The 15274-nt window shown below is 46.0% G+C and overlaps 1 protein-coding gene across 1 annotated transcript in view; it reads left to right on the top strand.

The window, feature by feature from the left end:
• Positions 1 to 7598: 7598 nt before the first annotated feature.
• The window catches only part of USP46 (ubiquitin specific peptidase 46), a 41539-nt gene continuing 33863 nt past the window's right edge, over positions 7599 to 15274 (top strand). The window contains exon 1 of the mRNA XM_087724748.1: positions 7599 to 8100. Within this exon, the coding sequence (XP_087580874.1) occupies positions 8065 to 8100 (36 nt within the window). The 5' untranslated portion in view covers positions 7599 to 8064. The remainder of the gene's footprint in view (positions 8101 to 15274) is intronic.

Raw genomic sequence — 15274 nt, forward strand, 5'->3', positions numbered from 1 at the left:
AATTAAGCAGCAAGGGAGGAAAAGGCCAAGCTGCATAATATAATCACATTTCCAACGAGTTATTTATGAGGAATTGAACTGACTGTGGGGGAAAAAAAGATCTAGCTGTGAATGAAAGCCAAATCCATTCTTATCTGCAAAATAGGTTATAACCCAGTCTGCAAAAAATTGGTGATAAGCTTATTCAGTGTGATGAATGTGGGCTGTCACAGATGTTTCAAAGCAGTGGTGGGTTTCAAAGTTTTTTGGAACCTCTTCTGTAGGTGTGGCCTGCTTTGTGGGAGTGGCTTGCTGGGCCATGTGACTGGGTGGGAGTGGCTTGGCAGTCGTGTGACTGGGTGGGTGTGGCCAACTTGTAAAATGTGGTCAAACTCACTTAACAACGCTCTTGCTTAGCAACCAAAATGTTGGCTCAGAAACTCTGGCATTTGAAGCACACAAGTCTTAAAACTATCAAGTTACAAAACCCTTGCACCCCTAAAAAAAAACCTAGGGGTGTTCAAACTTGACAGCTTTAAGACTTGTGAACTTCAACTCCCAGAATTCCTCCTCCAGTCATTTTGGCTCAGGAACTCTGGCATTGAAGTGTGCAAGTCTTAAAGCTGTCCAGTTACAGGACACTTGCACCCCTAACCCTTTCAGAAAAAACAAACAAACCCCGGGGTGTTCAAACTTGACAGCTTTAAGACTTTTGTAAAAGAAAACACTCAAATCAAGGCCCAACCTGGGTTTTTTGAAGTGTGACCAATGCTGATATTTTTTTATAAAAAATAACATATCAGAACAGGGCTTATGTGAACCCCCTACCAATCTGAGGATTGATTTATTCCCCTTACGTCCCCTTACACAGGTACAGTATATGTGGAACCTTGCTCAATAATAATAACTGTGAGAGGGATCTTGGAGTCCTAGTGGACAACCATTTAAATATGAGCCAGCCGTGTGCAGCAGCTGCCAAAAAAGCCAACACAGTTCTAGGCTGCATAACAGAAGGAAAGAATCAAGATCACATGAAGTGTTAATACCACTTTATAAGGCCTTGATAAGGCTACACTGCGTTCAGTTTTGGTCGCCACGATGTAGAAAAGATATGGAGACTCTAGAAAGAGTGCAGAGAAGAGCAACAAAGAGGATTAGGGGACTGGAGACTAAAACATATGAAGAACGGTTGCAGGAACTGGGGATGTCTAGTTTAATGAAAAGAAGGACTAGGGGAGACATGATAGCAGTCTTCCAATATCTCAGGGGTTGCCGCAAAGAAGAGGGAGTCAAGCGATTCTACTTTACTTCTTTCTGTGTTTCTTTAAACAAGCACTTTATATAACCTAATTGAATCTGCCATTCTCTTCCGACTTGTCAGTCTCCGCTCCTGGTAAATCAGGGTGATGGATTGATCAGTTAGTGGGATTTATACTTCACCTTTTATGTAAGCAGCATATAAAACACTGCACTGTTTCCTGTGTTTCTCCACAACTCTACAAAATAGTTTTAGATTCCACTTGGATTGGAGAGCTGAGAGGCCGATATCTGCAAAACCTGGCAAGGAGTCTTGGAGAGTCATGAACCAATTAAGTGAATTAATTGTCTCCTGCAAACTCCACTCCCCTTTCCTTCCTCTTTTATTCCCTCTGGGAGGGGCCATTCATTCATCCACCTGTGCCTTACTCCCAAGTCGAGCCCTGTTCTTTAGCTGTCCACTTCGTCTGGCAACTCTGTGCATGCGCACACTGGGAACAGGCTCCAGCTGTTCCTCTGCCTCACTGATGTCTGACTCTGAAGGCAGCTGCTAACTGGCATACGGCTCTGGCCCCCTCTCTGCCTCCAACACAGAGCCCTCATCAGAGCCTCCCCCAGACTCCAGGACTGGCCCATCTTCCTCCCCAACCTCCTCACTGTCCGAATCTGCTGCCAGCTCTGCTGGCCGCTGGCGGGCCACAACACTACCTCATCAATGAGCTGTGGATTTTGGGGTTGTTGCATCTTACGTTAACGCTGATAAATGATGTTGCTTGAATTGATGGAGAGAGAAATGGACTGAAGGCAACCTGAATTGAACACTACATTAACAGCAATGTTAGTTAAGCTGGAGAGCAGCCTAAACTGTTGGCATTTCCCTCATCCACATAACAAAACGCCAACTTTATGGTAATCATAGTTTGGCTGGATTTGCCACCAAAGGGGACCAGTAAGCCACCAAAAGGAAGTGCGATGTCTTTATTTGACTTTTCAATAGAATTATATAAGCCCTGCTGAGTTATAAATAGTTCTTTTGGCCTTACCACACAGGGAGGAAACACAAGGCTGTTTGTTTGTTATGAAGGAATACAATAGGGACCATTCTTCTGTGTTCTTAGCCACCCAACTCTTCCCAGCATTCATTGGCCAATCGTTTTTTAAAAAAGGGAGAGAAAATAGATCTCGTTAAGTAATGCCTGTTTTTATCATGAGTTATCCAGGGTATTCCTGGATAACTCCATCATGCATATCCAGGGTATCCCTTTGCAGCAAAATTTACAAAAAGTTGTAAAACAAGACAGCCGAATTACTGGCTGCGTAAGCCATTGTGGGACCAATTCAATTTTAATACTTTTGAGATCATAATTTTTTTAAAAATTATAGCTCAGAGTTAGTGAAGCCCCGCAGTTAAATCTGTACATGAGGATTTGAGAAAGGTAAATATAATTTAGGAAGAAGTTATCCTGGGCCATTTCCCCACATGGGCCATGTTTAAAGCATCATTTTCCCACCGTGACAGATTCTGAATAAATGGAGTTTAACCTTCCAAATTCCCCCCGTCAAGAATTCTGCGAATTGAGGTGCAGTGTCCCCAAAATTGCCAGTGTTGGAGAATATAGTTTTAGTCGTGTTTCTGAACCTCAGCTATTAGAAGATATGTGGACTTGAACTCCTAAGATCCCCCAGTTAGAATGGCCAGCTGGGAAACTCTGGGAGTTGAAGTTCATGGGTCTTAAATTGCCTCTGGTTAAGAAACATCGAAGTAGATTTATTCAACCATCATAAACTGAAGACAGTATTCCTCAATCTAGGACCACAATTGAGCCAACAAATTACGTTGCTAAGCGAGACAGTTAAGTGAGTTTTGCCCCATTTTATGACCTTTCTTGCCAGAGTTGTTAAGTGAATTGCTGCAATGGTTAAGTTAGTTAGAGGAGCGAAAGGGGAGTGGGCTTTTGTAGGAAACAATTTGTTTGTTTGTTCATTTGTTTCAGGAGTATGAAGATCTGTCTGTGAATCTCAGAGACTCTGGGCCAAATCTTTCCTTGGCGTTTGGAAAATATTTGCAAGGCAGCTTTCCAAGACAGATAAGGTCTGTGGTCATAACTCCACCTTTGAAAGACTGTTTGCCAGGCCTTTGCTGAATGTGAATGAGAGGAATTCACATTCATTTAATAAAAGGGGTTTTGTCGGGACCAGGAATCTACTTGGTGCTTTTTGGGGAAGCCTACGTCAGAACACCGCCTGGGAATCATGTGAGCCCAGGATGCGCAACATTTTGATTACGTGACTGATGTCTGCAACGGTCATAAATCTGAGGACTAGTCCCAAGTCACTTTTTTCAGCACCGTCATAACTTCGAATGGTTGTTGAATTGAACGGCTGAGGTTTTTCCTGCAGAGAAAAGTGCTGTGGGCAGAGTATCTTCTTTTAATATCTCAGCTGTAGAGCCTGTGCCCACGGTTCTACCTGTTGGACTGGAAGGAATGACTAATAAAACACTTTATGCTAATGCAACGCCCGCCGGTTGAGCCGACAGCATTGAATTTAGACTCTTGTTTTGCTGAACGAGGAGGGCAGGTGCCCACAAACCGAAAGATAAAAAATGGGATTAGGGATCCCTGGTTATTGAGTGCAGTTCCAACTTTGCTTCTATAGATCTGGAGGGGGTATAGGTAGTCCTCGACTTACAACGGTTCGTTTTATTTTTTTATTTTTTTATTTTACTTTTTAATAAATTTTTTATTTTGAACACATAAGCACATCAACAGAAACAAACACATAACTTAAAAACAACATAGGAACAATAAGTTCCATCGTATATCATACCGCAGTTCCGAATCGGTGTCTTTACAGTTAGTATTTTCCCTACTATACATTTCTATCTTTTCATTCATAATCTCCTGGTTCGTTATCCATTTTTATGTACAATTCTTTATTTAAGATTTAAGATTTAAGATTTAGTTTATTTGTATGCCGCCCTTCTCCGGGAGGGACTCAAGGCGGCGAACAACTCAAAGGGGGAAAAGGGAACATAAAACACAATACACATGATTAAAATAAACAAGAGTCATACAGCCAGACAAGTCGAGAGGGGAGGGGAACTCATCAACCCCAGGCCTGCCGGCACAGCCAGGTTTTGACGGCTTTCCGGAAGGCCTGGAGAGAGGTGAGGGTCCGAATCTCTGTGGGGAGTTCGTTCCAAAGGGTATTTATTTATACCTAGCTACTAATGACCCAATATTATTTACCTATATTATGCTTTATATTTTTTACTGTTATTTATTCCCTTACATACAGATTATAGATATACATTCACATAATTATTCTTTTTCTTTGCCATTCTTATATTATTATTATTCCATTTGGAAGGTTATAAGGTATAGTTTGAAATGCTTTGTTTACCATCCTTCGCACCTGCTAAGACACCACCTCGTTTTCTCTTTCTTTTCTTTTCTTTTCTCCCTTCCCAGTTCGTTTCAGTGACCGTTCAAAGTTACAGCAGAACTGGGAAAAAAAGTGACTTATGACCATTTTTCAGAGTTATGACCTTTGCAGCATTCCCCCATTGCACACGTGATCAAAATTCAGATGCTTGGCAACTGGTTCGTATTTATGACGGTCGCAGTGCCCTGGGGTCGGGCGATCCCCTTTCGCGACCTTCTGGCAAGCGAAGTCAATGGGGGAAGCCCGATTCGCTTAACAACCGGGTTACTACTGCAGTGATTCACTTAACAACCGAGGCAAGGAAGATCGTCACGTGGGGCAAAACTGCCTTAACAAATGTCTCGCTTAAGAACGGAAACGCTGGGCTCCACTGTGGGTCGTAAGTCGAGGGCTACCTGCGTATCCAACGCAGACACAAACGACACAAACACACAAACAGAATGTTCCCATCCCAGGCCCAGATTGCATGGAACTTTACAGCCCAAATGGCTGGTTAGGCAATCAAAACACTGAAAAACACCTTGAGAAAATCAGGCACGTCGTGACCCGTCAAAACCGCGTTCCACAAAAGCGCGATCGACGGAATCGCGTATGTGACGTCATCACAACGCGACGAAAAAGATCGAAAAATTGAAATAAAAATTAAATTACAGCAAGCCGATTCACATAAAGGTAAGGGTTAGGTGAAGGGTTAGGGTTAGGTTTAGAGCGTTAGCGTTACGTTTAGCGTTAGGTTAAGGGTTAGGTTTAGGGTTAGGTTTAGGTTTAGGTTAAGAGTTAGGTTTAGGGTTAGGTTTAGGGTTAGGTTTGGGGGGGTTAGGATAAGGTTTTCGCTTTATTTTTACATTTTTCGATCTTTTTCGTCACGCTGTGATGACGTCACATACGCGCTTTCGTCGACCGCGATTTTGTCCTCCGCGGTTTTGTGGTGGAACCCAGGCACGTAGAAGGCAGCAGTAGAAGAAAGCCTGCAGTTTTAGGGAGCAGCTCCTTCGGAATACGTCTCTCCCTACGGAAAACGTGGTGCCAGAGAATTCTGCAACCTCTTCCTTCAAGATCGATAAATCGAAGCAGCGTCTCCGGTGAACAGCCTGGGGGCTCCTGTGCCGTTGTGAGAAAAATCTCATTTATTCATGCAATCCTCGTAATGGGAGAGGCTGTGGGTTGCTTTTAAGCAGGCGCTTTCCCACGGTCTTCCAGGGTTCAGTTCCCCAAAGGCAAATTGCTCTGGAAGGGGGGAAGCGGGCAAGAAGTTTCTAGATCCCGCCTGGCAGTCAAAACTTCAGCGCCAGGCTTCAGGCGTGCCTAAGGAGCCACCCAATGCGTGCAGGTACCAGGTAGTCCTCAACCTATAACCGTTTGCTTAGCGACCGCTTGAAGTTACAACAACACCGGGGGGAAAAGTGACTTTGGACCATTCCGTGCACTTGTGACCCAATCCGCACACTTCCGAAAGTTGCAGGAGCATCCCTCACGATTCTCGCAGGCGTCGCACAATTTGCACTTGGACGCTTGACGAACTGATTCACATTTACGACCGTTTGCAGTGTGCCCCGGAGGGTGTGGGGCGGGAGGGTGTCACGTGACTTCCCCTTCTGCAACCTTCTGACCAGCAAAGGGGAAGCCAGAATTCACTTAACAACTGCGTGACCGATTGAACGACCGCCGTGATCCACTTAGCAAATTCCTCACTTGGCAACCTAAATTTGGGAGGTTGGGGCTTACAAATTTCATTGGTCTGAAATGGCATAGAGCAGTGGTTCCCAAGCCCCACAGGGGTGGGGGGGGCAGTTTGATTTTTAACGGGGGGCAATTTGAACCTTGTTTAAATCAAGTGAATGGCCTTTTAGGCTTTCTCCCGAGTGGGTAGAGTTCACTTTTTGAGTGAAGTAAGAATTATATGGGATGTGGGGAGGAGGAAATCAGGATTTTAAAGATGCTTAGACGGGGCATGGCCAAAAAAAAAAAAAAAGATTGGGAACCACTGGCCTAGAGTTTCCTGCCTGAGCAGGGGGTTGGACTAGAAGACCTCTAAGGTCCCTTCCAACTCTTGTTACTCTAAACAAATTAGAGTCTTCCTTCTAATTTTAGATTCAAATTCTAACGGGGGTTGGACTAGAAGACCTCTAAGGTCCCTTCCAACTCTTGTTATTCTAAACAAATTAGAGTCCTCCTAATTTTAGGATTCAAATTCTAAAGGGGGTTGGGCTAGAAGACCTCTAAGGTCCCTTCCAACTCTTGTTATTCTAAACAAATTAGAGTCCTCCTTCTAATTTTAGGATTCAAATTCTAAAGGGGGTTGGACTAGAACAGTGTTTCTCAACCTTGTCAACTTGAAGATGTCTGGACTTCAACTCCCAGAATTCCCCAGCCAGCATTCGCTGGCTGGGGAATTCTGGAAGTTAAAGTCCAGACATCTTCAAGTTGACAAGGTTGAAAAACGCTGGACTAGAAGACCTCTAAGGTCCCTTCCAACTCTTGTTACTCTAAACAAATTAGAGTCTTCCTTCTAATTTTAGGATTCAAATTCTAAAGGGGGTTGGACTAGAAGACCTCTAAGGTCCCCTCCAACTCTTGTTACTCTAAACAAATTAGAGTCTTCCTTCTAATTTTAGATTCAAATTCTAAATTGAATAGGCGATGTAAAGCAGGAGGAGGAAGAGAAGGACGGTGAACAGCGGGTCCCGGAGCTCCTGAAAGGCGCAAATCCCTCTTCCCAGCGCCGTTTTCGGCTACGCTCCTCTCCTCCTCCTCCTAGACTGGCCTGGTGGGCGGGGATTGCCTTTCTCCTCCCTCCCCCCCGCCCGCCTCCCCGCTCGCAATTCGTCCTTCCCGAAAAGCGGCCGCGGCGATTGGCCGCCGTCCACGTCACCGGCGGGGAGTGACCGTCCTTGCCAAACCCGGCCGCCGCCGCCGCCGCCGCCGCTGTCAAAGTGGATCCCGGGCGCTGCGCTGCGATGGAGAGACGGGAAGCGGCGGAGCGGCCGGCGCGAGGGAAGGAGGAGGAGGCGGAGGAGGAGGAGCGGGAAGAAGGCGAAGGAAGGAGGGAAGCGGCCGAGTGAGGAGCGGCCGGGCCCGGGCAAGGCGAGGCGAAAGCCCCGAAGCGGAGTCCTCCGTCTGCGCCGCTGCCCTCCTCTTCCTCCTCCGCCTCTTCCAGCTATGCTCTGCCCGGCGCGCTGCTGCAGCTGATCCGCCGATGCCCTTCGGGCGCCTGCCCGCCTTTGGCCTCTCCCTGCCGGCTGCTGCAGCCGCCGCCGCCGCCGCCTCCCGCGGGGCCGCTTCTCTCTGCCTCCGCCGCCGCCTGAGCTCCTGCAGCCGCGGCCATGCGGGCTTTCCCCTTCTGAAGATGGCGCTGGGGAACCGCGGCCCCCGTTAGACTCCATGACTGTCAGAAACATCGCCTCCATTTGTAATATGGTGAGTGGAAGGGCGGGCGGAGGCCCCGCGGGAGAGACGGGGACGGGTCACCTCCGGGGGTCGTCAGGCAGGGGAGCCGCCCGGCCGGCAGCCACGTCGGGCAGGAGCAACTTTAAGCGGTGTTGTGGCGGTCGTTAAAGCTTCACTCCCCCTCCCTTACGGTCGTTATGCGGAGACTGGGTGTTTCGGGCATGGGCGGGTGTATTGCTGGAAGGAGGGTCGTAAGTGAGGGACTTCTTGTAGGGTCTGCATCCACAGGGAGTCCTCGACTTATGCCACATTATGGTCATTAGGTGGGAAAGGGGTGCTTTGGGGATGGGGGGTCATTATGCGGGGACTGGGTGTTTCGGGCATGGGGGGATTGCTGCAAGAACAGTCGTAAGTGAGGGACTTCTTGTAGGTTCTGCGTCTACAGGGAGTCCTCGACCTATGACCACATTATGGTCATTAGGTGGGAAAGGGGTGCTTTGGGGATGGGGTGGTGGTGGCTAGAAGAACGGTCGTAAGTGAGGGACTTCTTGTAGGTTCTGCATCCACAGGGAGTCCTCGACTTGTGACCACACTGGAGCCCAGAATTGCAGTCATGAGGTTGTCGCGGTCGTTAAAGCAACCCCAAGTCTCCCCATTACAGTCATTATGTGGAAGTGGGTGCCTTGGGGATGGGGGGGATTGCTGCAAGAACGGTCGTAAGTGAGGGACTTCTTGTAGGTTCTGCGTCCACAGGGACTCCTTGACTTATGACCACAATACGGTAATTAGGTAGGAAAGGGGTGCTTTGGGGATGGGCGTCTGGCTGGAAGAAAGGGTCGTAAGTGGGGGACTTCTTGTAGGTTCTGTATCCACAGGGAGTCCTCGACTTATGATCACAGTGGAGCCCAGAATTGCGGTCTTGAGGTTGTTGTGGTTGTTAAAGCGATCCCGAGTCCCCCCATTATGGTCATTATGCGGAGCGGGGATGGGGTGGAGGCCTTGGGTTGCTGAAAGAAGAGTTGTAAGTTGAAGAGTACTTCTACAGATGTTGTGCCTCGACTTACAACCACTGTTGAGGCCAGAATGGCGGTTGTGAAGGAGTTGCGGTCGTTAAAAGCGATCCTGGCTCTCCCCATTATGGTCATTATGTGGAGCAGGGTGCCTCAGAGATAGGTAGGCCCTGGGTTGCTGTGAGAATGGTCATAAGTCAAGGACTACTTCTCCAGCTGTTGTGCATCCAGAGGGAGTCCTCAACTTTGGACCACAATGGAGCCCCAAATTTATGTCACTGAGTGAGACATAGGTGAGGTGGGTTCTGCCCTATTTTACAGCCTGGCCACCTTTGTCGAGTGAATCGTTGCGGCTGTTAACTTAGGAACACGTTGTTAAGTGAATCTGGCTTCCCTCATTGACTTTGCTTGGCAGAAGGTCACAAAAGAGGATCACATCGCTTTCGGGAAACTGCAACCGTCATAAGTGTGAGTCATTTGCCAAGCGCCTGAAGCTTGATCACATGACTGTTGGGACGCAGCAACAATCATACAAATGGTCAGAAGACCCCTTTTTTCAGCGCCGTCGTAATTCGAACTGTCAGTAAGCAAACTGTTGTTACTCGTGGACTGCCCCGCTGAGTAAGTCCTTGACTTATAATGGTTCATTTAGTGACCGTTCAAAGTTACGACGTCACTGAAAAAAGTGACTTATGACCACGTTTCACAGCTGCAACCTTCGTAGCATCCATGCGATCCCAGTGATCAAAATTCAGATGCTTGGCCACTGGTTCATACTTACGTCCATTGCCATGCCTCTGGGTCACATGATCCGCTTTTGCGACCTTCCGCCAAGCAACATCAACGGGAAAGTCAGAATCCCTTAACAGCCGTGTTGCTAACTTAACAACGGCAGTGATCCCCTTAACAACGGTGGGGGAGAAAGGTCGTAAAATGCAGCTCACTTAACAAATGTCTCACTCAGCGACAGAAATGTTGGGCGCAATTGTGGTCGTAAGTCGGGGGCTGCCTGTATTTGGGCGGAGGGTATGGATCTGCAGTCAAAGAATTGGGATGCAAGAAATGGCTGTTCCCCATTCAAATGCAAAAGTTGCCAGGATAAACAAAAAAAACCCCATGAATTCAATATTTGGGGCTGCTTTTTGAGCTCTGAAGGGACGTGGTGGCTCAGTGGCTAAGATGCTGCGCTTGTTGATCGGAAAGGTCGGCAGTTCGGCGGTTCGAATCCCTAGCGCCGCATAACGGAGTGAGCTCCCGTTACTCGTCCCAGCTTCTGCCAACATAGTTTGAAAGTGCAAAAATGCAAGTAGGAAAATCGGAACACCCCTTTGGTGGGAAGGTAACTGCGTTCCATGCGCCTTTGGCCTTTAGTCGGCCACATGACCACGGAGACGTCTTCGGACAGCGCTGGCTCTTTGAAGCGGAGATGATCAGCACCCCCTAGAGTTGGGATCGACTAGCACCTATGTGCGAGGGGAACCTTTACCTTTAATTTTGGAGCTCTACCTCTGCTTCACAAGGAACTGACCCCGGGTTAGTAATTGGAGCAAGATAGGAAGGGGGCTTTAACCCCTCTTTGTTTTATGAAATAGCAGTAGACTTATATACCGCTTCATAGGCCTTTCAGGCCTCTCTAAGCGGTTTACAGAGAGTCAGCATATTGCCCCCAACAATCTGGGTCCTCATTTTACCCACCTCGGAAGGATGGAAGGCTGAGTCAACCCTGAGCCGGTGAGATTTGAACCGCTGACCTGCTGATCTAGCAGTAGCCTGCAGTGCTGCATTTAACCACTGCGCCACCTTGGCTCCAGGAGGGGCTGAGCCGAGTTTCTTTCATTGCCCCTGGCTCATACTTCATATTTTGAATATCTGCTCCCCAATCATCAAGATGCTCTCCACTCCTAAATTTGCAGCAGGAAATGTCTAAAAGCTTTACTTTCGAATGGATGGATGGATGGAATAATGAGTCAAGGATGGCGGGACCCATCCTGGGAAAACCTGTTAGCTACGAAGTCGTGTCCAACCCATTGCGACCCCATGGACAACGTTCTTCCAGGCCTTCCTGTCCTCTGCCATCCTCTGGAGTCCATTGAAGCTCACATCGGTGACTCCATCCAGCCACCTCATCTCTCTGTCGTCCCCTTCTTCTTTTGCCCTCCATCTTTCCCAGCATGAGGCTCTTCTCCAGGGAGTCCGTCTTCCTTCTCATTAGGTGGCCAAAGCATTTGAGTTTCCTCTTCAGGATCTGGCCTTCTAAAGAGCAGTCAGGGTTGATCTTCTCTAGGACTGACCGGTTGGATCACCTTGCAGTCCAAGGGACTCGCAGGAGTCTTCTCCAGCACCATGGTTCAAAGGCCTCCATTCTTTGGCGCTCAGCCTTTCTTATGGTCCAACTTTCACAGCCATCAATTGCAACTGGGAAAACCACAGCCTTCACTATATGCACTTTTGTTGGCAGGATGATGTCTCTGCTATTCTGAGAAAACTAGTCACTCTTTAATGACATGAATGGAGAGCTGAGTAGCGTTAGATAGAATGAAGCATTAAGCAGAACGTTGAGAGGTTATGTTGTGATTTTGGAAACTCGCTGGGATGTCCAATGCTGTGGCCTTTCTTTTATTTGGGAGCAACTTAACCAAATCCCAGATCGGTAGGATTTTGATTCCCCAAATTCCCCCAGCCAGCAATTCAGTTCAACTTATTATTTTTTATAAATATCTCAAGATGGTAAAACATACCCTGCCCTCTTTTCTCCCCCCCCCCTCCTATTTTCTACACAACAACCATTGTGTGAAGTGAGTTGGGCTGAGAAAGAGTGAGTGGGCCAAGGTCACCCAGCTGCCTTTCGTGGCTAAGGCAGCAGGACAACTCATAATTTCCTGCTCTTTAGCCCCGGGCCTTAACCACTGAAACAAGCACATTGTAGTTGTCCTGGATTAGGCAGACCACATAGGGAAATCTTAGTCCTTCACCCATATCACTTGATTAGCATCACCTTGTTTCATTGATGCCCAATAACGATGCCTTACTACCGGTTCGCAATCCATGCATGCCCCAGACATGCGCTGGGCGCATGTGCGGCGTTCAATATAAATGATTCTTTGCACAGACACAGAACAATTTACAGTGAACTGCGCACCCGCAGTCATTAAAATCCAAAATGCCGGCGGCATCAGCAGCGGTGAGGGAGCTGGTTCAGGGGCGTGGCCAGCCTGGGTCGCTGCCGGTTCTGCGACCGAGGCCTGAATCCCACTTCCGGTTCGGCTGATCCAAGAGCAACCCACCTCTGTCTGTGATGCAGTTGGAAAGTGCATTGGTGGAATGTATAATTAAAAGGGGCGAAGGGCATGATTGTACATCTGGGTTAGCCTCGGAACTGTTTACAAACAGGGAGTGTTCTCTTCATTTTGATTCATCGTGGAGAGCCGTTCGTGAAATGAGGATTGTAATAGTGTCTTGGGTTGTGGATATGTTCACAATCACAGGCTGAGCAGACCTGTTTCAGAAACAGGTTTTAGGTTGTGTGATGTAACCAGTTACAAAAACATTGCTTTTGAAATCAGCATCTTGATTTTATACCCAGAGTTATCCTATTTTGGGGTTATGTTATGTTCCTTTCATCCAAAACTGTGTTGCTGATTTTAACAGGAAATTAATAAAAATATCAGGCCAACTTCAGTCTGAATTCTCAGACTCCCACACATGTATCTAGAACCAGTTCATTGATAACTTTTTCCTGGTTTTGGCGCTGTTGTGAATTACAGCACATCTGAATATAATGCAAAATATACTTTGGGAAGTCGAACTGCAAATGTATTTACATAATATTTTTTCCTGCGGCCTCAAACCCCTTTCCCTCTCACAGTAATCCTATGATTATTTTAAACAATGGTGGCTTATGGCTTGCCCAAGCAAATGTTTTGATTTTTTTCCCTTAAATAGGCGTCTGTTAAATATATTACGACAGAAGCTTTCATGGGCTGAAATCCATTTCATCATCTCTATGGTTATGCTCTTACACCTCTTGCTCATGTCTTTCACACACATGGCACACAAGGGTGCACATAAAAAACACATAAACAAGCCATAGGGGGAAAAAACCAGTCAAATGGCAGAATAATCTGACAGATTGAGCATAAAGGCGGAGATGGACAAAATAACCATTACTAAAAGGAATAAGATAGTGCCTGCACGCAATCCTAATATTTCTAGTAGAACAAGCAGGCAGATTTTTGTTTGAATATAAATGGGTGGAATGCGACATGAAGTACAACAATAAGTGAAAGTTCCTGCTCACTAATGCTATAATTCTTGTGTGCCTGCCATTTTGCTGCTGTGCTCATACCATGTTTATGTCTCTGGGAATTATCCCAGTCTTATAGTTTGAGGAGGGGATTACTCCTCCTGAAGTAGTAACCTCAAATATTATGTAATATATTATGTAATATAATTGATCACATGATTGATATTGTGTGTGTATATATATATATATATATATATATATATATATATATATATATATATATATATATATATATATACACACACACATACATACATACATACATACATACATACATACATACATACATACATATATATATATATATATATATATATATATATATATATATAAACACACTCTGCCTAAGATGCAATACAGCACAGGTTCGAATCCCAGTAAAGGTATGGCTAGCTGATGAGAGCTAAATAGCTTGAAATAGATCTATACTAGTCTCCCTTTATTTATTTATCAGCACAAATACAACGTAGGTAGGTAGGTAGGTAGGTAGGTAGGTAGGTAGGTAGATAGATGATAGATAGATAGATAGATAGATAGATAGATAGATATGATAGATAGATATGATAGATAGATAGATAGATAGATAGATAGATAGATAGATAGATAGATAGATAGATAGATAGATGATAGATAGATAGATAGATACGTAGATAGATAATGTTTTCGTAGATTTTCACAGGTGTTGGTTTGCTGGTCTTGTTGTATTCGGGTCTTTTCCCGCGTAAGATTGAGATTGGCTTGGCAACGTTTCAGCGAGGTCTCACTCGCCATCTTCAGGCTGGGTTTTGGGCTTAAAGTGTGATCGGAGTTGCCGTCTTTCTATAAATCTTGGTGGGGGTGTGTGGAGTGCCGGCTTTGTTTCAGTAAGTGGAATGATTGGTTGTGTGGTTGTATCATGACTGGTAGATTGGTGCTGATTGGTGCTGGCTGTGTGTCCGTTGTTGTTTCGTGTTGTAATGGCCTTGGTGGTGGGTGGGGCTCATTTGTTGACTAGAGCTGGTTTCCATATGTATGTATGTATGTATGTATGTATGTATGTATGTATGTATGTATGTATGTATGAATGTATGCTGGTCTTGTTGTAGTCGAGTCTTTTCCCATGTAAGATTCTCCTATTCAGGGCAACAAAAGAAGATCAGCTGGGAGGCAGCGGGGTGGTGGTGGTGGCGAGGACAGCCTATTTGCCGGTTCTCCGAACTACTCAAAATTTCCGCTACCGGTTCTCCAGAACCTGTCAGAACTGGCTGGATACCACCCCTGCTTTTATGCTTCTATGAGGTGGCATTGATTATTTTTTTGACCTGCCATAAAGGGTTGTATCAGGTCAGCCTTTCCCCAGCTTGGTACCATCCAGGTGTATTGAGTCTCTAACTCCCAGAATTAATAAGCCAGGATTAATGATATCACAGATCATGCTAAGGAAAGGGCTATCCAAACTTCATTGGACATTATTAAGGGCATGACTAAGTTGTTCTGTTGTGTTCAGGGGAGCTTACATACAGTCTTTTAATTTTCCCAGTGTGTATTAAAGTGGTGCAAGAAGAGGAAGACTGTGTAATTATGAAGTGTTATTATTGTGCATTCCTTTCTGTAGAAATTGTATTGCATTTGGAGCAGCCTCCAGAAAAAAAAAAAAGTTCACTGTCTACACATTCCTCAGGAAGGTGAGAAAACCACTGTTGTCATCATTATTATTGTTATAAAATTTAGCTGGGGGAGGGATAAGAGATAGACTCTGAAGCAGGGCAGATACTAAAGAATTTAACCACCCAGTCAAGTTTTACTGGCTTCAGAGCATTAATTCAGCAGCTGAAAGATGACCAACCACCTGGAAGTACTCCACATAAACTGAATATTCTCTTCCCTAGAAATCATGAGGCAGTGGCGGAGC

The sequence above is a fragment of the Thamnophis sirtalis genome, unplaced genomic scaffold, assembly GCF_051295495.1.
Source record: "Thamnophis sirtalis isolate CommonGarterSnake01/CBP01778 unplaced genomic scaffold, rThaSir2_p1.2 scaffold_10, whole genome shotgun sequence".
NCBI lineage: Eukaryota > Metazoa > Chordata > Lepidosauria > Squamata > Natricidae > Thamnophis > Thamnophis sirtalis.